This window comes from Silurus meridionalis, chromosome 13 (assembly GCF_014805685.1).
Source record: "Silurus meridionalis isolate SWU-2019-XX chromosome 13, ASM1480568v1, whole genome shotgun sequence".
Taxonomy (NCBI): domain Eukaryota; kingdom Metazoa; phylum Chordata; class Actinopteri; order Siluriformes; family Siluridae; genus Silurus; species Silurus meridionalis.
Window position 1 is genome coordinate 10,023,867 of NC_060896.1, and position 26,756 is coordinate 10,050,622.

The 26,756-nt window shown below is 38.2% G+C and overlaps 2 protein-coding genes across 4 annotated transcripts in view; one reads left to right on the forward strand and one right to left on the reverse strand.

The window, feature by feature from the left end:
* Nucleotides 1-11,030, reverse strand: part of zgc:173742 (DNA topoisomerase I, mitochondrial) — a 59,382-nt gene extending 48,352 nt beyond the window's left edge. For 2 of the 3 annotated variants that reach the window (XM_046864796.1, XM_046864794.1), the window contains exons 1-4: nucleotides 10,934-11,030; nucleotides 9,887-10,036; nucleotides 8,483-8,558; nucleotides 138-190 (exon numbers count right to left, since the gene is read on the reverse strand). In XM_046864796.1, coding sequence (XP_046720752.1) covers nucleotides 138-190; nucleotides 8,483-8,558; nucleotides 9,887-9,981 — 224 coding nt within the window. In that variant the 5' untranslated portion in view covers nucleotides 9,982-10,036; nucleotides 10,934-11,030. The remainder of the gene's footprint in view (nucleotides 1-137; nucleotides 191-8,482; nucleotides 8,559-9,886; nucleotides 10,037-10,933) is intronic. The other variant, XM_046864795.1, reaches the window with a different exon arrangement.
* Nucleotides 11,031-11,559: 529 nt separating this feature from the next.
* On the forward strand, nucleotides 11,560-25,997 carry mlycd (malonyl-CoA decarboxylase). Its single transcript, XM_046864798.1, has 5 exons — nucleotides 11,560-12,198; nucleotides 19,590-19,702; nucleotides 19,811-19,967; nucleotides 20,059-20,211; nucleotides 24,920-25,997. The coding sequence occupies exons 1-5, from the start codon at nucleotides 11,629-11,631 to the stop codon at nucleotides 25,463-25,465; spliced, it is 1,539 nt and encodes a 512-aa protein (XP_046720754.1). The 5' UTR covers nucleotides 11,560-11,628; the 3' UTR covers nucleotides 25,466-25,997.
* Nucleotides 25,998-26,756: the final 759 nt, after the last annotated feature.

A 26,756-nucleotide genomic window follows, 5' to 3' on the forward strand; every position in this document is an offset into this window, starting at 1 on the left:
TGACATGCGGCAACTCAATGCGATTAATCGCGATTATATATTTTATACGACCAAATATATATTATATACACACACATACATATGCCGTTCTGACATGATACGATAATAGGAATGGAAAGAAAACAAAATTACATTACCTTTTATCATTATCTATTTCAAAGTCTGTAATTTCCTTTTTAGGACTCTTGACCTGTAGCAGAACGAGAGGAAGAGGGGAAAAAAAAAAAAAAAAAAAAAAAAAAAGACATTTGAAAATATTTTTTCCAAGCAAGCATTTAAAAACCTCTTCACATAATAGCAAAATTAAGATGCTTGAAATGCCAAGCTTGAACGCTCTTCTGAGAACAATACTTTCAAAGCATTTCTGTTTGCTAGCGAAATTGAACAGATGGTGATCTCCTCGCATCGCCAGTCCACCTAAATGCATGCTCATCGGAGAAGCCAGAGTAGTCCCACAAGAAGAACATCTGCGCAGACATTAAACCCCTAAGATCAGAACTTAATGTAGCCTAGTTTGAATAGTTCTTATGTTTATCTTTAGAATAGAATAAAATAAAATAGCCTTTTTCACATATACATTACAGAACAGTGAAATTCCTTCTTCGCAAAACCCAGCTTGCTCAGACGCTGGGGTCAGAGCGCAGGGTCAGCCATGACACGGCACCCCTGGAGCACAGAGGGTTAAGGGCCCTGCTCAAGGGCCCAAGAGTGGCAGCTCGGCGATACCAGGTTTGGAACCCCCAACCTTCCGATCACTGAGCTACCACTTTTCCAGAGCTACAAAAACAGTGAGAAGCTTGTAGAAGGTTTATCAAACACTTACCAAGTATATAAAATCTTCTGGCCCACTAAAACCAAAGAGCTAGAACTTTTGAACTTTTGAGACAATGTTTTATCAGCAGACAATGTTTTACATGTTATCTAATGCAAAAGAGCTTAATGTGGTTCCAAAAGTGTTGCCTGTACTCATTTTTATGTCACATTATTACATAGGTAAAAAAGAAAAGAAAAGAAAAAAAAAGAACGAAAAAGCAGAAACTAACAAAGCATATTTAACCTCCTGACCGATAAGGTCACAGTTGGAAAGCAAAAGTGAATAAAACGGAACATCTGGGGGTAAATATATTGTAATAAATTGTATGAGTTCAAATCACCTTGTTTGTGAACAAAAAATTAAAAAATAAAAAACAAATATATAAAAAAAAGATATGGGTTCTCTGGTTTCCTGCCACCTCAGAAAAACATGCCATCAGTTAACAAGGTACACTAAAATGCTCCTAGACGTGAAGGTTTGTGTGTGTGTGTGTGTGTGTGTGTGTGTGTGTGTGTGTGTGTGTGTGTGTGGCACCCTGCAATAGACAAATGTCCAATCCTTGCATCTAGTGTTCTCTTCAAAGGTCCTGGATCCCCTGTGACCCTGACAAGCATAAAACAGTTACTAAAGATTGAATGATTAATGAAATATTCCCATGTTCAATGTGACTATGAAGAACTTTGCTAGTTTGGGGATACAGGTCAGGTCACATAAACCGCTCCAATCCTTCTGATATTCTTCCTTCAAATCTTCAGCAAATTTCAACCACTTCCTTATCAAAAGGGTTGCAAAGGGGCAAGACAATTCGGGTAAATTTCTGTTAATAGGGACATCATCTGGGGAATTTTGAAAATAGTTAAAAACTTACCAGTTATTTATGGGAATTTATTAGAAATCTGGGGAAATTTAAATAAAAGTGCATCATATACAAAAATAAGTGTAAAGATCATGTTTGGTCAGAAGCTGACAAAGAATGCAAACTAATACAGGTAAAAAAAAAAAAAATTATATATATATATATATATATATATATATATATATAAATAAATTTATGACTGATTTATTTGTTAGTATAATTGATTGTGTTGCACAATAGATAACACGCAACACAAGGAAGTTTTAAGAATGAATTTCTCTTTTTTACATTATTGTGTGTGCAGAATTCAAGAAATGATCTGTGTTATGTTACAGGGGAATGAAAAGTGCATGTAGGGGGTAAGTCTTGTAGTAAGTGTGCTGTGCGCATGTGAAATTCAAATATAATTGCATTAAATCTGGAATTAAACTGGAATTGCATGAAATCTGGTTGTTTTAACCAAAATTATCCTGCACGATTTTTTTTTTTTTTTTTTTAACATTTCACCCGTTTTTGGCTAACCTGCAATTTTGTACATTCCCACTTTATTTCCATTAATTCCTGTTAATTCCCATTGAAAGTTTACGGTCTTAAAAATTCCTGGAATTTTGCAACACTAATTATCACCAATCATTATTTACCATTCGTGACTTATAAAAAAAATAAAAAAATAAAAAAAAAAGACGTGTTTGCAGTGTGGGTGACACTGAGCCCTAAGCTTTAAAAGAGCATTTGCACCAACTACATTTGTATATTTGTCTTGGCTTTTACATATGTGAAAAAGAAAACGATTTCTTCAAGAAGCGCTCTCTCAGTCAAACAAAAAAACACTAACTTTTCCTACAGCACATTTAATTTGACTGAAATGAAACGGTCAACCTTTGCCCACTGGCCAAAAGTTACTTCTTTTAATATATATATATATATATATATATATATATATATATATATATATATATATATATATATATATATATATATATATTATTATTTTTTTTTTTAATCAGGAGCCCTACTGAGACGTTTCAAAAAATTGTACAACCCTTTTGTAGTCTATACAATAAGGGGTATTAAGTTGCTTGAAGCTCCTTAATCGAGTTGTCAAGTTATCAATGACTGTGATTATTCTCTCACTCTTGGCTGCTATTGTGTTTACTTTCTTATATTGCAAACATTGGTTTTCATATGAAAATCAAACCCAACTTTATATCAAAAGTATACTGTAAACTATAAAGTACGAGAGGAAAAAAAAAATTACATCTACATAAAATCATCCCTACAATTGGGGAAATTTTTGAGAGTGGCTTATAACAGCTGAAATGCACTTCCTGGAACAGCATGTGAACTAGAAGGGTCAAAAGAGGACCTAAAAAAAAAAACAGGGGGAAAAAAAAAAAAAAGGATATTTTTATATCAGCCGGCCTAGTGAGCTCTTTCCTTGGCTTGTGCACAATGTCATAGATCAAACTGAGATTACTGGCTGCAGGCATTCTCAGCTCCACTGCTCCAAACACACCTGAGCAACCACATAAAACACTTGATTATTAGCTCATGAGCTGGATCAGGTGTGTTTAGAAGAGCAGAAACTAGAAACTCTAGAGGCAAGTGCTCCTTCAAGATACTCAAATGGTCCTTTTTTTATTGGGAACCCCATAATTCTTTCTTGCTCACAGAACAGCCTTCATTCTTGAAGTTGGAAACATTCCAATGAGATTGTGTAAAGGACTGCCACTTCGCATAACAACATTTATGCTCGTCATTGTAAGATGTACATCAATTGTAGCCATTCAGATTGGTTTTAAGGAGCCCAGTGGGTACCAAGAAAACGTTCCTCACAGTTACACCTCCTTTACCAGCCTGCAGGATGGGACCGTTGGACCAAATTCCGTTTGCCCACCAGGCCACATCTGCAGCCTATACCCATAGTAGCCTTAGAATGTTATTGGTTTAAATAGCAAGCATCTGAAGCCTTGTTGTAACCAATCTGCCTCAAGTTTTGATGTTTTTCTGCTCGAATCGCTTTCCGCATTCTCTTCTACGGTTTATCCTCTCTCATCGACACCGTGTTTCCACCTGCAGAACCGACGCTCACTGGCTGTTCTTGTTCTTCACACCATTCTGGGTTTACTTAAAAGGCTGCAGTGCATGAATAATCCTGGAGATTAGCATCAAGCAAACCTGATGATGTGACACAAGGAGGTTATTTCCCATTTACCATGTTCATTAAACCTTACACAATAAAAAAAAAAAAGAGGCATTTTACCTAAATGAGCAGGTGCTTCTAATTAAGTGCCTAGCATGTGTATGCTTGTGGAAAAAAAATTGCATTCTCAATTTTGGTGCGACTTTTCCCCAATTTACTTCACGAAGACATATTAGACAAAAAAGTGTCAGGGAAGATTGGACTGACGAACAAACCTATGAGGCTCATTTCCAAAAGTCAACTGCTGAGAATCATATTCCAAGCTAAGATCCTGAGATAATAAGAGCATGCTTTGTGAACGCTGTTCTGCTTATAGCTGCAATTTGTAATAACAAGAAAACAATTAGAACGATGGAAGCGGTTATAATCAATTATTATTATTTATAGATGATTGACAGCTCGATATCTATGATGCGAGAAACTTTCCTGGCTGTAGGCAGTGTCGTTAATGATGGCAGTAAATCATCAGTGTCACTCAGATGACAAATGGGTATATTAGATTCATGTAATTTAGGCCCAATATATTGTGTGGAAGTTTGTGTTAACCTTTTTTTTTGTTAGGTAACTAACATCAGTAGAAATAAAAACATGCTGGTCATACTGCCAGGAAAGACTTTGAAGAACGTTCCTGATGACAGGGCTTTTTTTTTTTTGTTTTTGTTTTTTCACCCTCTCATGCATGCTTTTTACACCTCATGTTTCCAGCCACTTATAGCATGATACTATTGACAAATCTTTCCCTGTTTGTTATGGGAGTAATCAGAACAGTGATGAACAGTGGAAAATAAAATGTCCAAAAATAAAAAAAGTAAAGCTGATTCTTTAGGTGGTAACTCGGTGGTTAAGGCTGTGGGTTACTAATTGGAAGGTGGGGATTCATGTCCCGCTATCACAAAGCTGCCATGCTTGGGGCCCTTGATACCTCTGTGTTTTGGGGCGTTGTATCATAGCTGACCCTGTGCTCTAAACTCAGCTTCCTAACATCACTAGGATATGCAAAGAAAATTTTTTCTGCACCTTTTTTCTGTCTTTCTTTCTTTCTATAAATGACAAAGAAAGTGCTACATGCTAAAATAATGCTACATTCAAGGCTTTTAAAAGGTTTTAAAAAAAACGTACCCTTTTCACTGTAGGATCTTGCCCTGCACAATTGCGACTTTAAATGAGTTATATTATATACAGCATACAATTTTTCCGATCAGCCTGCATGCAAATATAGGGCTGTGATAAACCTATAAACCTGACTAAACAGGTTGCTGCTTTGAGATAAGCTTGTTGTTAACAGAAGACGTACATTAAGGTGTCTATAGCTCCACCCACCCACCCACCCACCCACACACCCACACCCACACACACCCACACACACCCACACACACACCCACACACACACCCACACACACACCCACACACACACCCACACACACACCCACACATTGTAGTTTGTTCACACAGAAGTAAAATAAATTGTAGGAGTTCAAGTTTAAAAACTTGAATCCTACTGCTTGGTCACACATTTGAAGTATGTTGTGTCTCCTAAGAAAGTGAGTCTAAATTGGGGACCACCCCTCCCCCAATGTCTGTGGAAAAATGGTCTTGCTTGGAACTGGCCTGTGGTGCAAAAAAGGTTGGGGACCGCTGTTCTAAATGAAGCAAACGCACTTCACTCCGTTTGTGGGCGAGTTAGTGCTATTAGTGGCAGCAGGTATGCAAGGCGTTTTTCCACTTGTAAAAACAGCCTATTTAAGAAAATCACGTTTTAAACCCCTGTAGCTGCTTTTCTAAAGGAGGAGTGCATTTTCATACCCTAGACCAGGGGTCACCAACGTGGTGTCCCCAAGGACCACATGAGTAGCCCGTGGGCTTTTTCTAAAAAATAGCTGTTTCCTACTTTGTTAAATCATTGTTAATTATTATAAGAAATCATTAACATGATCAGTGTCTTCACATAGAAGAATAGCATTAATTATGAATAACATATAATAAAAGGTAAATTGAGAAAATGTGTTATTTCAGATCAAACTGAAAACTGTGTGTATCAAACTGGTAGCCCTTCACATTAATCGGTATCCAAGAAGTAGCTCTCAGTTTCAAAAAGTTTGGTGACGCCTGGTCTTATACATATCAAATTGAAAGCCTTGTATCAGCGTAACAGTGATATTAGCAACCCTGTAAATAGTACACTAGTTAGTTAAAAGAATAACCGCACACACCATGTGGACCAGGCACTTTGTCCTGGCACTTTTCAGCTGGTTACCAACAATTAGCAAGGCTACACTGGACTCAAAGCCACATGGAGAGCTGTAGAGCACAAGCACACTGAAATGGATTTAAACATTTTTTATTTCACTGAATGATGAGTTAAACATCGTTCTTGGCCGCCAGCAGGAAGCCTAATGCCCCTTCCATTAGCTTCGTCTTAATGCTACTTCTGCACTATACAGCTCAAAAACTGACAATCAAAACGACACGTTATTTTATTATTTTTATTTTATAAACTACTTCTATCTATGTCCAACTCTACATGTAGTCCCAGTGTTACGATGGTTCGACTTCTGATTTACTTCTGATGATACGACAAAGTTACAAATATTTTAATGTTTGTGCTGCAGGCAAACATAACAGCAGATATGCATACCATACGCTGGGACTCATCTCCAGCCTTGTGAGATGCATTTCCCTTGCCCCATACTGATCACCATTCTTTAAGATTTCTGGGTAGGCTAGGTCATGTCTCGACTCGACACCACCCCAAAAATGCTATTTTATGTATACAGTACTGTATTAACATTTTACTTCATTTTATAATTAATAATTATATATTTATTAATACATTTCCTTATTTCAACATAAAACTCTAAAGTTCTTTGGTCTCTTGTGCTATCCGCGAAAGACTGGGAAAAAAAGCCAAACTAATTAGTTACGTGGCAAATGCAATTCCGCGATAAACCGGGGCGCCAGATTCAAACTGCGGTAAAGTGGGGGATTAATGAACAAAATGTACACTATATAGAGACAAGTTTTGCGACACCTGACTCCCAGCTATATGTGGTTCTTCCCCAAACTATTACCACAAAGTTGGAGGCACACTATTGTAAAGGACGTCTTTGGATATGGTAGCATTCAATTTTTCCTACACTTAAACCAGGAGACTCAAACCTGTTCCAGCATGACAATCAGTGCTCGAATTAAGGGGGGGCTGGGGAGATCCGGGACCCTCATAAGGCATTAGCGACCCCCCATTACAAGTAAAAAATAAATAAATAGACTTGGGGGGGTGGGGGTCCCTAAGATTATTTAAGCGAAAAATAAATGAATTACACAACAACTAGGGACGCCCCATAAGACTTGCCTCAATTCAAGCACTGATGACAAAGCCCCTGTGCACAAAGCCAGCTCCATAAAGATATGGTTTCATATGTTTTTTTTGGAGTGGAAGATCTTGAGTGGTCTGCTAAAGAGCTCTGACATCAACCAGATTAAGCACCTCAGGGATGAACTGGAACGCTGACTGTACCCAAGGCCTCCTCACCCTACATCAGCACCTGACTTACTAAAGCCCATGTGGCTGAATGAGCACCAATTTCCACCAATTTCCTTCCCAGAAGAGTGGAGGTTATTGTAACAGCAAATGGTAACTAAATGTGGTACGCAGTATTAAAAAAATCACAGAAATCAGGTGTCCACAAACTTTTGTGCGTATAGTGTAGCTCTGGATATGTTAAACGAGCTGTGGAGAGCAAGTATGCGGAAACTGTTACTTCTACTTCGCTGACGAGGTGTTAAACAACATTTGCCCCCCTGAAGCAACCCTGATGCCCCTTCCATTTAATTTGCTCCGACACCACCTCTGTGCTTTACAGCTGAAAAAGACGGACCATCATAACGACGCTCTTCAAATAATTCCACTTTCTCATCTTCTACCGAACCTACATGAAATTTTATATATATATATATATATATATATATATATATATATATATATATATATATAATAAAAAAAATTAAATAAAACCCCGGGGTTTCCTTGTAACCTTCTATAAACTGAAAACCGAGTCTTAACTCGGCAGGGGCTCGGCTTAAATCAAGCATGAAAAAGTGGGGCGAGCGAGGAAAACCGAATCCTGCTGCACAGATAAGACGCTGGATGGTACATTAATCTAACTTGAAAGGACAGCTTACAGGTAGACCACTGAGAGGCAGCTGACTTTGACTCATTACGCAGAAACCCGATGCTGGAGCATGTGGGCCGCGTCACTGTGATCACGGGGCCCGGGTTGTTTGCCAAACAGTGTAGCGTTCCGATGTCGAAAATAACTAGCTGGCAGGATGCGACTACAGAAAAGGACTGCTGCATGAAGGCAGATCTGTACTGCTTTTCACCGACAGCTCCTAAATTGCCTGTGCAGATCAAGGCCGCACTATCTGTGTTTAACTAATTACGTTTCTCTATAGGGCTCTGTAGAGAACACAAGGAAACAAGCCTGATGTGGATCTGCTCATTAAACAGGGATGTCTTTTACAAGCGGTGTGAAGCACTGCATCGAGCTGAACTCTGGGTAAACCTTGCAGAGGTCAGAGCTGAGGAAACAGTTAGTGACAGGGACAATACCTTGTGCTGCTTTGTGTCCTTCTGTCCTCGCTGGGATTTCGCCTTGTTTCTCGACGCCACCTTCTTGAATTCCTTTCTGTGCAGATTAAAAAAGAAAAAACCCACAAGTTTAAATGTAAACAAGCTGGAAGCTGATACGATCTGCTGTACTTTCTCTTCTCTGGAGTGCGTGAAAAGTGTTGATTCTTTTCCCTTTTCAGAGGAATTTAATTACAAATGGACCGCACTTGCATTTATTTTTTTCCTATCCATATAATGCCTCAGATATCATGCTAAATTAATTGATTCATATTAAAAAGGAGAGTACAACGCAGCGTGTAATGAATGTAATCTTCCGCCCTCTCGCTTCACGCGCCGCTAGATTAACGATCGCACACGCAAATCGTTTATTGGGGAAAGCAATCTGTCTCTGTCGCTGCTTCTGACATGGAAGGCGTTTCCCTCCAAAAAACATACTGCTGTGCGTGCTAACATTCGGCTGTTCTTTGGAGGCTTTTAACGCCAATGTACTTTTGCTTTGAATAACAAATATTACGTTATCAATGCAAAGTTATGTACAAAGATTATAATCCGGTCAAATATCGTTTTTTTTCTTGCTGCTATATTTGTGCATGCATTACAAGCTTTTACTTTCTAAGCCAAATTAGGAGTGTGTGCGCTTGTGATTTTTTTAAATTTTTTATTATGTATCCAATTTGAAGCAAAGCCACCGTTATTACCTTGAACCTTTTTTCCCCCAATAACAATGCACAAGTTTTATTCCTCTTATTTCAAAGCAATGTGCCTCCTATTATCACTCTGCATTTATTTAATAACAAAAAGCTGTTTTTTTTTTTTTAACTGTTCATTTAGTGAAGCCTTAAGGGGATAACTTCCTGTTATTAATAACATTACAGCTGCTATTCCGAGTCGCTATTATCGCTGTCCCATTGGCAGCCTCTCTTTTTTTCGATATTTTTTTGCTGTATTGAGTAAAAAAAAAAACAAAAACAAAAAAACACAGCTTTATATTACAGTTGAAACCAAGTGCAAAGGCATCTGTGCTAAAGACTCCTCTGTGATGGAAAAACCTACTGCAAACACCCACCAGTGAGACTCCTTTCATTAAAGGGAAGTAAACAAATCGTTACAGAAAGCTTCACAATATCAATGGTTACGTTTTTCTTTCTTTATATCCTTATATCAAACTTGTGCCATCACCTACCAGGACGAGCGCAATTGATATAAACCCCCGATTAAAGTCTTAACTACAGTCGGAGCTGCTGTTATAGAAAATTTATCAAAACATTCAAGCAAATCGGATTACAGAATTCAGTCAGACAACAGTGTACAAGATTGCCCTGATGTTCAGTGTTGGCGCTGTGGCTGAAAAAAGTGTACATTTAAAGCGGCCTTAATACTAACAGGTGTGGGTCTCCGCTGGACAGGTTTTCACTCGGTGCGGCCTCTTTCTTGGCTTTCTTCACCTTTACCTTCCTCACTTTGTCTTCTTGAGCCATAAGTCAAATCCTGGGCTGAAGATAGGTGATCAATAAAATGTGTATACAAGTAAAACTGTAGTAAAACACACACAAAGTACATAATTAGATCAGATTATCTGCTAAAAATACAATATACAGTCAAGAACCAGACAGTTATTAGACAATTCCACCAAATAAACCATTTTCTTTTCAATGTAGTCAACATAGACATATATATATAATTACACACATATATACACACACACACACACACACATATATATATATATATGTATATAAAATAAATGAAATATAATGAAAATTGTCTTATCTTAAATTAAATAATTCGCTGGATAAAATAAAACACTTCTATCCAACCCCCAAATCATCTTTAAGTAAGCTAGCTTTTCTCATGCTATCTGTATCGCAGTTTGCTAATTCATGGCTGAGTCTTAAATGCCCCCATAAACGACTCCTAACACACTACATAGGGTGTGAAAGCCTCTCTTTCATTCCCTAAACAGTGCCCTAATCTAGGACACACGTAGGGGTTTAGGATTCTTCCATAGTTTACAATTTCCTTTTCCATTTTTTTTTTTCATTGAAACCATGTTTATTCGCATTTGAGCGTCATTTTGCGTACAAAATACCGACTAAGAGAGCTTATATATATATATATATATATATATATATATATATATATATATATATATATATATAAAACAATTTTTTAAGGGATTCATAATTCAGAAAAAAATAATAAAAGAACGGATACTCGTCCATGTGACTTGCTCAATTAACACTAACTAGCCAAGTCTCGTGCAATTAGGATTGTAGGAAGTTCTGTCGATACACAAATATCAAAATAATCAATAAAAACTTAAATCTAAGTCAAGTTATTGAGACACGCTGTTCAATATATATATGAATAAATGTGTAAAAATAAATTATATTTAAACCATGACACGAAATGGCGGAGATGTGATGATACCTAGCTGAGAGTAGACAGACTCCACACTGCTGGCTGAAGGGCAGAGAGCAGCGCTGCCGAAACGCATTGTGGGAATGAATCAGACTTTGTAAACTTACTCGCACGATTATTTTTTTATTATTATTTAAAATGCGTTTTTGTTTCCCCTTAATTTTCACAATTGTATTCTTTTATTCCTATGTTAAAGGATTTTAGTGGAGTTTATTTGTATACTTTGAAAAGCAACATTTGCAACATTTAAACAGGTTTTAGAAAGGCGATAGATAGATAGATAGATAGATAGATAGATAGATAGATAGATAGATAGATAGATAGATAGATAGATAGACTTGCGAGTTGCGACAAAATCATAAGTAGCTAGTTAATTTTAAGTGCATTTTGAAATAGCAGGTGTCATGGTTGCCAGGTCTCACCAATCTGCCAGTGTTCCGGAGGGCTTAAAAATAAATGTAAACAACTATTTGTTGTATGTTAATATGAATCATTTTTTATATCGGTTCTATTATTGAAAAAAAATTATTTATTTTTGTAATTAACTACTCATACGTTCACATGTTTAGCGCTTTTAAAATAGCGCACCTGGCAACCCTTTTAGGACCGCGCCCCCTTTGAGAACCCGGAAGTGCTTTACGATTCTTTTAGGTCACAGCGGTTTATTTTGGTCCTGAGCAGTGGTGTATATACGTGTGCGTGCCATGACAGCGATCAGATTGAGCTTGTGTACAATCTCGAGGACCTGGAGACACAACTGTCAGTCTGTCCAGAGCTTCCGATGGTGGACCTGTCGCTCATATTCCTCCGTCTCAGGACATATTAATAATAATAATAGTAAACAAAATAATCGCCAGCAAAAACACATGAGGGTCATGGAGGAGATGCTGCGGAGGACCGTGACTCCGTTACCTAATTATGAGACGAGAGAGAAATCGCCTCCACCCCCAGACTCGAACATTCTGGATTTCATGCACTTCTACAGAAACCTAGACATGGAGCAGAGACTCGCGTTTCTTGAAATACTTTCCAGGGAGTATGGAGTGGATCACAGAGGAGCTTCGGAAATGGCCCGGAAACTGGTCGACACGCAGATACGAGACTTGGCTACTATACTGCAGGCGGAGGACAGACTGCGATACAGTTTAACCCCGAGATACAGACATTTACTGAACCACATCAGCAGGGCGGAAGGAGGGGTGAAGTTCCTGGTGGACCTTCGATCTGATGTTCTTGAGTTTACTTCTAAAGTTACTGACAGCCCGCACCTGAGGGTAAATTTGAACACTAGTTAGTCTTTTGCACTGACTATTACCACTTAACATTGGCACATTTTGCACAAGAAGCATTATATTACCCAGAAATGCTTCTATGTGGGGTTTGGATCAATGGGCTGAAGTGCCTGAGAGTGTTTACATGACACCAGCAGTGCCCTTTAACCCACTTCAGCCTCTGGTGTCCTGTGGCATGAAGTACAGGAACATGAGCTCAGATAGTGTCTGACTTTTCCCCTACTTCAGCTCTGAAAGTTCAACTGTTTCCCCTTCAGTGGCATTTCAGCACCAGGACACCATAACACTATTACACGTCTGCCATTCTCCTGTGTTACACTACAGACTTGAGTCTAGCAACTAAAACAATATTTCAAATATTTTCCATTTTTATACTTCACGTCTCTTCATGTTTCTGTTTTAAGACAGGTGATGGAGGTTACACTTAATTTTTGCAGATTTCACAACACTTTTTCCGCTGTTTCTAGAAATCCACAGAAGCTCTGTGCGTCGACGTGTGAAATCAGATAACAAAGATCCACTTACGATTGAGTCTTATATTACGATTAAAATACCATGCTAATATTAGTTACTAGATTTAAAAAAACGACATGACCGGAAAGGAAAATATCGTTCTATTGCAAAAACATGCTACCGATGGAAAAATGTTGGGGGAAAAATATATTCTGTATGTAAATTTTATATTTTTATTTCTATTTTGTGTATAAATTTTAATGCAAAAAAAAAAATCACTGAAAATATGAAATTATATATATTTAAAAAAAAATGAGAAATATATAATGCTACCTAAAAAAATAACTGAAAAAATAGCTATTATTTAAATAATTATTTTATCACTTTATGATTAAGAAATGCCATATTATAATGGAAATATTCTTTACAAAAAAAAATCTTTATTCTGAGAATAAAATTTACATTCTAATGATAAAAAGATCATGCTATTACTAAAACTTAAGAGTCCTTAGTCCTTAGACGAACCTTAGAGGTCTTTACTTTACACTTATTACATGTAATTATGTACTTTTTCATTCTAGCTATGTGAGATTTGGGGAAATTGGTCACTTTATGCTAGATTTCCATATAATGGTGTGATGTTTTCTCAAGAAAAAAAATACCTTCATTACTAAAAACATCACCAGGTAGTTCAAATGCTGCAAATGGGAAAAACTATCCAATCAGAAGTCATGCATCAGGTATCACCAGTTGCCTGTCAATCATTTTGATCAGTTCAGTATTCCTCCCCCAAACCCACTAGATCATCTAGATGCTTAAACACTGAAGCAGAGGGCTGCATTTTATTGCATTTAGAGTTTTTAAGCCGGTTAACTTCAGCTCACGTCCACTTTTAAAGCTTAAGGCTCTGGGAAACCCTTCAGTGCCTTAACCGTCTTCACATAATCTGCGCTACTGTGCCTCGCAGCCAAATATGAAGATCTTATATCTGCTCGGTGTGGAGCTGAGATGATCGAACACATTACGGAGTGTGAAGCTTGTCTGGCATTAAAAATCCAACGGATGATCAGTTTAGGATTCGTTGCTCAGCATGGCTCATATTTTATCTTGGCTCCAGATGTTATTCATCCTTTTTTTTTGCAGATTACTGAGGATAGGGCAAGGATTTATTAGTTAAGAACATGCTGTGTCAACATTGTTGCTTCTAAATCTGTTCTGCTTTATTAGTTAGGTCTGTTTAAGCGCTTCAAAATGTCACTTCAGGTCACTCATCTGACGAGTATGTGTTTGAAAACACTTGGTAATATTTATTTCAGTTTGCTGCCAGTTTGGAGTTGTTGAACGTGCTTTCGAAATGCACTTCTTAGTGTTGAAGAGTCAGGCAGAGCATTTGTTCTGGTTCTTAAACATCAGCACTTGTTCTCCTTTCATAAGCGACTGACTCTCGCCGTATTTCTCTCATGATTACAGTGTGATTTAATTTCTCTGCCTTAACCATAGTGACATTCAGCCTGATTCACACTTAATAATATGCTTAAAAGCTCCATTAAAGACTTGATTGAAGGACGATTAAGATGTGCATGGTCAATAGAGGGGTTTCAACTTATAATTGACAGGGAGGAAAACTCTTCAAAGCAAGCGTGAAATGATTTAAAGGCACTGCAGTCCAGACGGTACATCGTGCATCACATGGTGTCTTTTCTTAGACATGTTCAAATTTGTGCACCGAGCCAAGGGTAAAACTGTTTGATGTTTTGACTATGGGGAGGAAATTGAGGAAAAAATTTCTCAGGCAAACATTTTGACCTGCTCGCATTGCATATAAAATCTCGAATATCGAGGCGTATTAGGCTTCTGTATAGATGCTGTCTTACACCCAGGGTGATCGCAGAATATTACGCTAGGCTTTGAAAATTATAATGTATTACCTTGTATGTAATTTTCCATTTCGATTACTCATTGTTTTTACGCAGCATGCGCCTGAGTTTTAAATCGGAGGTATTACATCTCACCTTTAATCCAAATCGCAAACAAGACATGCGCAAGATATGCTCTGAATGTTTATTGAAAATTTGTCCAGTATATCATGCTGAGACCTTCAGCAAAGTGATCACATGATTTTTGTAATAATTACTATTGTCATACGTCCATCGTAGTCTTTATATATATTGAACTTAATGTTAACCTTGTCCTCTTGAGAGCTTTGCAAAGCTGTTAAGGTCAGAGCTACAAGTAACCTGTCAGACTTCTCTTTATTTCTTTGTAGCTTCCTATATTTCATACTTTTTTCCGACTTTTGGATGTGACAAGCTTGAGTTGGGTTCCCTTGTTAAATTGCTAACCTTGTTATCTCACTCCCATGCTGTCTTCAAGCAAGCTATAAACTGATCTTTTGCTCAGTGTGGCACTTGCTTCTTAGTCCCTTGTGTGAAGTTCAGTTGTTCTGTTCTCCCTCGTGGAGATGGACAGTCCAGTAGGTCAGAGTGTACTGGCCAAGCACTGACTTCAGTGTCTACTCTATGCATTTACATTCCAACCATTGATTCTGCCAATAGTGTAAGGCAGTGGTCCCCAACCCCTCTGGTCAATTGTTACCGGGCCGCACAGAAATAATGCATTACTTACATTATTTCCGTTTTGTTTATTATCTGTTACTGAACGATGTTTTATTTTGGAAAATTCCCGGATTCTCTCCACCACATCTGTCTATGACTCACTCTTGATGCACGTCATGATTCCTCTGTCACATGTCTCATCCGCTACCTTCTTAAAGGGGCTGCTCCGGCCGCTAACACATACTGTAATACATTACCGCTAAATTCCCAAGCTAGCAGAACGAACAAAAAACAACACCGTGGGTTCACGTTTATTATTATATTTAGAAAATACCAGTTTTTATGCCAGCCGTATCATTTAATTTTGTTGTATTTATCCGCCACACCTTAAAGGCTGGTCTGTGAAAATATTGTCCGACATTAAACTGGTCCGTGGCACAAAAAAGTTTGGGGACCACCGGTGTAAGGAATATTTAGCGAACAGAGCGAGTACAGGTAGTCCCCGATTTACACGGGTTCAACTCGCGTTTCAATCTATTTTTCAATCTTGGGATGGCGATACGAAAATATCGTACAAAATATTTACATTTTTACGTGCCATTTTTAATTTTGTACACATCGCCCACCTTGTGAGATGCCTTACTCTCACTAACAGTTGTCAGTTACTCGGTTGTCAGTGTTGGAGCATGTGTTTTTTTCTTTGTTTTTGGCGTTTCAAACACTAATTTTAGCTATCTCTCTCTCTTTTTTTTTTATGGACGTCGTCGGACACTGAAACAGAGTGCGTCCAGCTCCGCCCTGGACTCGCAAACCGGCCCTCATGCACACATACACATATATACTGTATATAGTGTAAAATTGATACATTACGATAGTGTAAACTGCTCTGTTTGCTAAATTATGTACTGTAATTTCATAAATTATTATTTATTATGTCTCGTGTTACGATATTTTCAAGTTTTGATGGTGTCCTAGGAACGCATCTCCATCGTAAGTCGGGGACCGCCTGTAGTCCCTTTAGTATGCCTTAGCAGCTTCCTCCTCAAACAGATCTATTGTCGTTAATGGAAGACTTTCTTTATCTCTGGCCAGGTTACCTGGGCCTGTGTGTCTGGTCCTCCAAAATAGGTTGAGGATAACTCCTGAATGCAAGGAGCTCTAATATATGGCCTTGTAAGTTTTCTTAACTGTTCAGCAAATGCTATGCGTCTGAATCGAATGAAGTGCCCAAATCCTAGGGTACGAGCTATCCTACTGGAATTGCTGAACACCAGAAAGTCCCCAAATTGAAGCACCATTGATTGTGTGTCTCTGGGAGCTCATTAACTTGTCACAGCTTTTCTAAACAGTTCAACACACTTTTATCTGCCACGCTTTCCCAAGAGCCCTGAGTGGGATCTCATCCTTTTACTGAAGTACCTCAAGATTTTCCCTTATGAGCCTATCAAGCATGCTGAACTGAAGAAGGCCTTTCTACAGAGTGCCTTTTTGCTAACAGGCCCTCACAAAAAATAGGAACAATTATGTGCATTGGTGATGAGTTTGCTGTGGTGGCCAGATAGGAGTCTGGAGTGACCTTGTGCTTGAATTAGGAGTTTTCTTAATTTTGTGAACCATTCAGGTGGTTGACCTTGCATTTTCATGAACAGGAACAAGGAAGGATATTTTTCAGTACTTGAGGTTGGATTATTGTGTCTTTGTGCCTTTTTCCCATGGCCATCAAATAGTTTATCTGCCACGCATTGAATAAAGCTCCCATGTCTAAACCGAGTCTGGCTCACTGGTTGGTGGATGTCATCACCAATAGCCTACAGGCCCATATGTCAACAGTGTTTATATCATAATGGCAGAGGCCCATTGAAGACAAAAACATTAACAGACTATGAAAAGGGCATGCGAGTCTCTCACACTCTCTGTAGTCATGTTTCATTCATGACATGGCAGAAACGCTTCAGAAATACTGCCAACAGACTAATGAAGACATAATAACCAGAGGTAGAGGCTAGTATTAGATACATGACTAATTCAATATTTATTTTCACCTCAGAGATTCCTGTATTTATTTATAACACTTATGCCCGCAAACAAAATCTTTGAGTGCTGCAGTTTAAAAGATTTTAGCCTAGAGCATGATGCATATCTGCTGTGTGATTTCTAGATCCCTCCTCAGGTTCTGAGGAAAAATGAGCTATGTAAGCAAATGCAAAGCAGCAGTAGGTGCGAAATTTTAAAAGAGCTGTCATTTGCTTTGGCAGTTCAAGTGAAATAATATCCTATAAGCGCTTAGAAGTCATTTTCCCTGTCCAAATTGGTGTCAGTAATGATCTTTAGTTGATGTGAAGGCTCAGAGCCAGGGAAGAAATACAAACTAGATTTGTGATTGACAGAAAAGAGTGTAACTTTTGTGTATCTCTTCTTGCTCATGAACTTCTCTCCTTTTCTCCAACTACTCTGGAGGCAAGTAATGGGTAAATGTACCTTTTTGGGCATAATTTAATTTTACAGTTTTACCACATAGACTAAATTGAATGTAACAAATGTGTTTTATTTCTAATCACTTTATTGCTCTAGCATAGCCTTTATTCACACTAGCAAGTGGCAGGATATCGTTTCTTTGCTTTCTACATTCGTGATATACGGGCACAATTTCAGCAAAAGTGGCAACGTAACATGAGAACATTTCAATTGACATTTTCTCAATTATATGTAAATTAGGTATGGCATGGTAAAGTGACTAATGCTAGCTGCTGGCTTGAATGATTTCCTTGTGTTCCTGCAGTTATTTCCCATTCAAACAGTTGCTTAACCCTCACAAGGGAATACAAGGGTCTTATGGGGCTCAACAGTTAAAGCTCTGGGTTACTGCTCTGAAGGTAGGGGGTTTAAGCCCCAGCACCACCAAGCTGCCTGTGCTATATTCCTAAGCAAAAACCTTAATCCTTTCTGCTCCCTTTTCCAATTTGGCTACATCCTACCCACCAGCCAGCTTTCCCCATTTATACAACAGCTAGCCAGGCACAGTTATCGCTTTAAACTGCTGTTTCTGCTGCATCAGGGGGCACCAAAAGACAGTGGAAAGAAAACCCTTTCCACCCTCTTTTGCATATCAGAGATTACAGACACATGATTGACAGAAGTGAAAGAGTATGATATTACTCCTATATAAAGAGTACGGCCAATTTAGCTTTCTTGGCCCTCAATCATGGATGCATGTGGAAATATTTTCAGATTCTAAAATGCAATTATTCACAATCGCTATGCTTTTTTACAGAGGTTCCAGCTCTGAAATGTATGATAAAAGTAAAAAAAAAAAAAAAAATGCTTTTCCATATATACTCCCTCCCAACAGCTTTTAGTCCGATTGTATTCCTAGATGGTGACCGAATGGATGTGTATCAGAGTGTATTTATTGATAGAGACTTCAAAGCTCTTTTAAAAGCCATTCTAAATAAGAGGGCCTGCCAAATGCCATAAATGTAAATGTACATTGACTCTAAAACCACCAGGGTTCATCTAGCAAAACATGAGGTAATAAGGTAATGGTATACAGTAAGGTAATGACATTAATGGAGGATTTAAGATGGCATGAAGGGCAGGTGCAATGCAAGGAGGGAATGTTAAAATACAGGATTAGGCAACGTTGTACTTTGTAGGTTATAATCTTTACCCATGAGTAAATTAAAGTAAGTGTGTGTGTTTGCACTTTTGCAGTGGTGCTTTGAATCTTATTTATAGCCAGCTTATTATCTCTCCTAAGATTTAACGCGCATACAAGAAGGATTTTCAAGCTTATTTTACTGACGGGTGTGCCTAAGGGTGCATGTACAATGGTGTTCACACGTCAGTGCCTTTTAATGATTGTGCACAAGAGTGCAGTTCTCTGTACCTCCTCAGATATGAAAGCTGACCCACTGGAGTGGCGTGACTCCTTTATGAAATTGCGTGATGTTTACCACAGATCTGCTCTGCTCTCTCTCGGAGCACATCTAATAACATCAGCTGAAGGGCAAACAAACAGGCCTAGAGTGCAGCAGCCTGCAGAGAGAAATCTGATTTGTCTAAATCCGAAACTCAACATGCCAGACTGCAGAAGATCAGAAACCGGCTGTGAAATATTAATGTGCCGAGGAGCAACGAGATTTTACATATGCGTCAGACGCGACGTAATCCGGAGGCAAATTAAATTAGTGTTGAAAGAGTTTACTTCAATAAATTCTTTGATTTCCTTAGTAGAGAGAGATTTTATTAACCAACATACACAACCTTTCAACTAATGAAGAGTTTGTTAGCTGATTTGGAAGGTTAGAAACAAGCTCTTGCAGAAGTGAATGAAATAATGTATAATAGTGTGTATGTGTGTTTCAGGACCTCAACAGCACTTTAAAGGGCCTCCTGTCTGAGTGGTTCTCGGTTGGGCTTCTCCAGTTAGAAAGAATCACATGGAAGTCCCCTTGTGAGCTCCTTCAGAAGATCAGCCAGTAAGAATCTTGTACAGAATGCTGAGATCCTAGGCCTTGACATAACTAGTTAAATAGGAATCACAAATAAAATCACTAGTGAATGCTGATCAGGATGTGCATTAACAGGTATGAAGCGGTTCACCCAGTGCGTAACTGGACAGACATAAAGCGCAGAGTCGGGCCTTACAGACGCTGCTACTCCTTCACACATGCCTCCATGCCTGGAGAACCTCTGGTGGTCTTACATGTGGCTCTAACAAAGGACATATCGGATAACATCCAGGTTAGGGAATACTTCTAGATCTCACAACCACTTTCTAAATACTATTTATTTACTTTTTTGACATCTGACATCAATATTGTTTATTGTCTAGAGTATTGTGAGAGAGTTCACCACATTGGATGCAGTAGAAGACGTGGAGAAGATCAGCACTGCCATCTTCTATTCCATCTCCTCCACCCAGGCTGGTCTGCAGGGTGTGGAGCTCGGCAATTACCTCATCAAGAGGGTGGTGCGAGAGATGCAGGTTAGTGTGATGATGGAGATGAGAGAAGGTATATTTATTTTGTAAATAAAGGTATATAGTGTCATTTATGGTACTGTTTAGGAGATTGAATTGAGATTCATTTCTGCTGAAAACACCAACATAAATAAATGATCAAAATTAATCAAAGATATTTAATGTATTGTTGAAATTAATCTGACATATAGTAAATAAAATGCAGAACCAGTACATTTGACCATAAAAGACCATTCAGTCTTCAGGTGTTTGTTCATTTGCTCCAGGTTTAAAAGTTTAAATGAAATATATTTTATGGTTTCCTACAAATGAGGCATATGAAGTATATTATTGGCCTAAAAAAAAAAAAACATCCAGTAAGATCCGCTTTATTGACCATATAGCAGCTGATGCATGTGATATTAAAAATGTCATTATAGTCATTTTAGTAAAAAAAAGTGCATCCAGTACAGAAATGCAGACAGTAATGTTAATAAATAATTAAAATTAAATGGTTCTCTCGTTCGAATTTAATTTAAATAGTTGGACATTTTGTGCCATTCTAAGTGCAATTAATTACTAATTTGTCTTCGTGTCTTTATATGGTCAAATAAAATATTAACATTTGCGCAAATGAAGTGTTTGATAATATTTCTTTTTATTTTGATGCTGCTGATGGAATACTAGTTTAGAAGAGAACCTCTGGTCTCTATTGCACCCCAGATCAAAAGAAATGATCAGTCTCAGAAGGCCTGACAATCGAAAGGGATTTTTTTAGGCTTGTGCGTGTTTTTGTAGTCTTTATATAGAGCCTGATTTGAGTTTTTGAGGTAATTTTAGCTAATTAGTAACAAAATGCTTGATATACTGTTTTTCATTCCCCAGAATTTACCTGGAGGTTGTGAGTACATTTCTATGTCAATGCCTGGAACTAGCACATGTCCAAAAACCAAAAGGGTCCATTTTAACTTTGTGTAATTCTTTCAACAATAGATGTCGCCACAAAGTAGATTTACCAAATCTCAAGAGGATCCAGATTTTGTAGGAAACCCGTTCTCTTATACATCACACTGGAGAGTTAAAATGTGAATCATTACTCCACACATACACAATAAGTGTGCTGAAAGGATGTTCAGCATCAGCCTATAAATACTATAAAAAAGTCATGAGATGAGCACAGGACAGTCTTTATGATTGCAGCAGCAGTTTTTGGGAACAAATCCACAGTTTCTAAGTGACGTTCTAAACTAAATCACTAGAGATTAATTTTTTTGGGAAGTGCAAATTGTTTGAATATCCATGTGGGATGATCTACAGCAGCTGAAGTAGAGCATCAGAATGAATTTGGTAGCTCCAACATGTGAGAGCAGACATAGTAGCAGAGGTGCGACCTCCCTCAGCACGGGAGCTCAGCACCACCCAGAGCTTAGTGTAATCACATCTTCAGTCGCCTTCACATTTCGTCTGACACTCAACCCGACAGAAGAACAAACAAATGTAACACTAATTAGATCTTAACTGACAGCCTTACTAAGCAAGAAAAATGTGGAAGCTCCACCATGTCGGAGACATTCGCACATTTTATTGAACGAAGGCAGAAGTGAGCCAGGTGGCTGCAAAAATAAGAGGCACTCTGGTTTAAAGATGATCTGAATGATCTGGTTTTTTTCTTCATGGAAAATGCTGATGAAATAAAGAGCAGAGTGGCTGCTTGTGTAATGGAGGTCAAGGGCTCTTAGGAGAGCTCTATCTGACATCTGAATGAGGGGGGCAGGGGAAATGGGATGGGGCAAACGCAGGGCTGATGGGTATAATTTCATGCAGATGATCCACATCGATGTGATTAGCGCTAGTGCTGCAGAGACTGAGCCGTTTTTCTGCATGATGTTTTCATGTCTACATACCAGGATGTCTTTATGGACATCCTGCAATGCAAGTTGTGGAAGTAAAAGATGTTGTAGCACTATATCATTATTGAGAATTCATTTCTGATTATATTTTGATTTTGTTCTTTTCGATTATATACCACAGCGCAGGGTTTCAGTCATTTTTTATGACTACACGCCTCAGAACATACTTTTAGCTGTAATACAAATGACAGATTTATATTAATGCATTAGTTTATATTAATACATGTTCAGTCCTATTCTAACAGCTCATGCAAAAGAAATTGTCTTTAGGAGAGAAAACACAGGGAAGTCCGGTGTGTAAAACGATAGAAACTACCTTATCTTGTGGACAGTCTATGATATTATATGCAGCAATAAACAGTTTTAAAAAATGTGATGTGTTCAGGTAATAAATATGCATTTCTATTTATACAGAAAAATATTCACTCTGCTATATTTCAGGCTTGATCACACCCACTACCATTCATTATTTTGAATGGTACAGCATAGATTTTGTGTTAGTCCTTACGTATAGACAATAACTCACAATATTAATACTGAAATATGGAGTTAACATTATATAAACAAAAGCTATGCACCATAAGATCCCATTTTTTTGTTTAAAATAACCTCCACTCTTCTGGAAAGTTCCAGTTTCTCAAATCAAAGTTTAAATTTAAACTAGAGTTAGGATTCTGGTTATGAAGATTTGTGCTCATTCAGCCACAAGGGCTTTAGTAAACTCAGGTACTGATGCATGGTAAGGAGGCCTGGGGTTCGTCCCAAAAGTGTTCAGTAGGGTTGATGTCAGAGCTCTTTAGTAGGTCACTGAAGACCTTCCACTTCAAACCATGTTAACTCTGTCTTTATGAAGCCAAGTTTAGGTCTCCTAGTTAAAGTGGAGAAGAAATTGAATGTTACTGCATCCAAATACATTCTATACAATTGTGTGCCTCCAATTTTGTGCTAGAATTTTGGGGAAAAAACACATATGGCTGGAAGAGTCAGTCGCCCCAATGTTCTTGTCCATTTAGTAGATTTTATACAAAAATATTATCTATAAAAATGTATTTTTATTTTATTATTTCAAATTGGTAAGATATGTAGGAAATTTGGATGAACCTAGTCAAATTGATTAAAATCATAATGTGAATATATGTAGGATAGAGATTGTGTAGAAGAGAGATAAAAGGGGGATTAGTATGCACAGGGACAATGTTAGTGTTTGAATTGTGGACTGTTTCTACGGGCTGAAGGTGATTCATTCTGCCAGTGGGGAATAGCTACAGTGATGGATGCAAGATTGAGGGTGAGGAAAATGTATTATTAAAATGATTATTGTGATTTAGAAGGTTGAGAGGCGGTTATAGACATCTTGCAGTGTTATACTCATGAAGCACTTCTTCCCTTACTTTCTCTCTCAATTTCTCACACACACACACACACACACACACACACACACACACACACACACACACACTGTCTCTTCTCTTAGGCCCGTTGACTGAGGATTTGCAGTAAATTTAGCTGATGAATAGAAAATGACCCCCAGACACACTTATCCTCACTTTCTTCAAAAGCTTGATAGCGAGCATGCTACTAAATGATGGAGAGTCAGATGGAGAGAGGGGGACCAGATTTAGCTTTTCCCTTCAGGGACCAGGCTGACAGTCTGGCTTATTTTGTTGTCTGCTTCTCAAATATAGACCAGAGAGAGAGAGTGAGAGATTGTGCACAAGCATGAATGTGTGAGCAAACAAGGGTGGTTATGTCTCATGCTAGTTCTAGTGAAGTGAGGGGAAAAAAGCACAAAAGAGGTGTTTGACACGGCTGACCGTATTTTTCAAAGTGCAAAATCAGAGCTGTCTGAAAGATGAAGCTATTCTATGAACACGTGTTTTGATTGTAACAAAGCCTCACACACTACTAGTAACTTGCAACTACTATCATATAAAGAACATCAGTGTTTGGTTAGAATTTAGCTTGTATTATTCGTAGGCTTTCACCTAATGCCCACATGCTTCAATTCTCATTTAATATGTGACCATACATTTTATGTTAAACATCCTCTGCTAAGATTCTAGCCAAAGAAACCGTACGGAAATATGCAAAGGAAAATTTCACTATTATTTATATATCCGACAATAAGAGCTGCTATTTGTTCTGTATTGCAGCAACCATCTGTTTTTTTCCCACAGCTACCATTCAAAGTATATAGCATTAATAACAATGTGTGCACTAGAGGTCTTGAATTCAGGTTTATACAATGTACACTAAATAAGCCAGGGGTATAGCTGGAAAAGAGCAGCCCAGTACGTTTTTTGCATTACTGACATTAACTTGAAGAGAATAGAATGATTTGTTAAGCACAATCATTTGTATGCCCATCAACACACCAGGAAACACGGTGACATTTGGTACAGCGTTTTTCCTGCACATCAGGACATAAATCATTGTATGGCGCAGTGCTAGTCGTTGTCATGAAGTGCACAATCAAACGTGAAGTAAAAGTTTTGTTACTTTTTATTTTGAATTGCAAAAATTATTGTGTTAAAGGTACCAATTTGACTTTTAGCTAAATTCTTAGGTGCTGCATGAGTCAGCTTTCAGGAGCTATGAATGGCTTGGTTGCTGGCAATGAGTGAAAAGAAAGGTTTTACTTTGCATTTTAAAACTGTTTGTAAGTTGTATATAAAGTTGTATAAAGAAAGACTATAGATAAGGATTTGACTGTAGAATCGGATGATGTATATCATAACTTATGCTCTTTGTAACGTGTTGAGAAGCATGTTATTGGGTCAGATTGTATATTTCATATTTCTTCCTTTCCTCCTTTTTTTTTATAGAGTGAATTTCCACACATGACTCAGTTCTCCAGCCTGTCGCCCATCCCTGGCTTTACATCATGGCTGCAAGGTTTCCTGGCCCAGTACAGGAAGGAAGGTCATATCTCCGAGCTGCTCTCTGAGCACGAGTTGACTGAAGTGGAGGAGGCGACAGGAGCGGTTTCCGGTGTTGCTGCGGTCGATGCACTGCGTACCCTCCTTGCCTCTGGAGATTGGCTTCGCTCTGAACGCTTGACCCGCGCTATGGAGCCGGTCCTGATGCGCTTGTGTGCCTGGTATCTCTACGGAGAGAAGAGGCGCGGCTATGCGCTCAATCCGGTCGCCAATTTCCACCTCCAGAATGGTGCCACCCTCTGGAGGCTCAACTGGCATGCCGACACTAGCCCCAGAGGCATCGCTAACTCGTGCGGCATCATGGTCAACTACCGTTACTTCCTGCAAGAGACTGGCATTAACGGCAGAGCCTACTTGCACAACAAAGTCATCAAGGCATCGGATCAAGTGCTCAGCCTTGTCACACAGTTCCAGAAGAATAGCAAACTGTGAACAAATCTGAACAATGCAAGACTGAAGCAGACTGAAGAGGTTTGAAATCCTCTCGTAAATCTGTTTAAAAATGCACTTAAGGGGACGTTCTAATTTCAAAGTCCACTGTTGTTTGGGTGTTGGCAAGGCCTATTTCTCCTATGTGAGCCATCTTACTCTGTTCAGTGCTATACATGCCATGTGAGAGGCCGTTTAAGCAAAAGAGGAAGACCTATGCAACTTTGTTCTGGCAGACATCTGTGTTAAATTGCAGAAAGAAATAACATGACTGGAAACTTGAAATGAGGCTAAACTGTATATTCTAAATTACTGAATTCATCAAGTCAGACATTAGGAACAAGTGTGGGGTATAAAGAGTAAATTCATAAACAAGTGTCTGGCAAACTTCATTGTTTTAACTAACTCTATCACTAGTCTAGCTGCTTGTGCTATTTGTAAAACATGCCGTATGGAGACGCTGGCCGGACACGTGTATCAGGGTCTTGCTGTCATTAAAGAAAAACTCCACCATAAAACACATTCAATATTTCAATTGAAGTTTTCTTTGTGTTTCCTTTATATCCATTAGAACTCTATTGGTTCTCTGTTGCTCTGACATTGCAGGAGGACATTGTGTGTGCATAAAATGGTGTTTAATGAACATAAAACCCAAACATTGCAAAACGAGTACCTATTAATGATACATCCAGTATTGTATTTACTGCATAGTAAGTATAGAGAACAGCAAACATTCAGATGCACAGTTCGTGAATGCAATACAGCTATAGCTTTGAGAACTGGGCTATACTAAAATTCTAAATCGCTGTTGTCTTTAGGTGGAGACTTTGGAGACAGAGTTTCTAGGACCAGTATGACCTGTTAGTCAAATGCCATTATGCGTATTGCAAAACCTCTTGTTGAAATCAGAGTGGAGTTTTCCTTTTAATGAGATAACACATGGCAAAATACAAAAGCATTTGAGTACTTACTAATTCTCTCATGATTTTAAGCATTCAGTCAACACACCACTGAATGTTCTTAAAACTTGGCAACAGAAGCTTTCAGAAAGTGAACTGTCAAGATTTTGCTATCAGATATGCTCATTGATTGTAAGCATAAAATGTTGTAATATATGTATACAGTGGAACCTCGATAGTTCACGACTTTTCATTTGGAACAGGGCTAAGTGTAACTCGTGAAAAATCTGATAGTCAGCGAGAAGCCTCGAGTGGCTCGAAAGTTCGGAGTAACATTTTATTAGTTGGTACTAATAAATTACATAAAAATGTTTGAAAAACTATTTATTATTGTA

Coding starts and splice junctions, on each gene's coding strand:
- mlycd (XM_046864798.1), top strand. CDS start 11,629: ATGACAGCGATCAGATTGAGCTTGTGTACAATCTCGAGGACCTGGAGA. Junction 19,703..19,810: donor CTCCTTCAGAAGATCAGCCA/GTAAGAATCTTG, acceptor GTGCATTAACAG/GTATGAAGCGGTTCACCCAG. Junction 20,212..24,919: donor GGGTGGTGCGAGAGATGCAG/GTTAGTGTGATG, acceptor TTTTTTTTATAG/AGTGAATTTCCACACATGAC.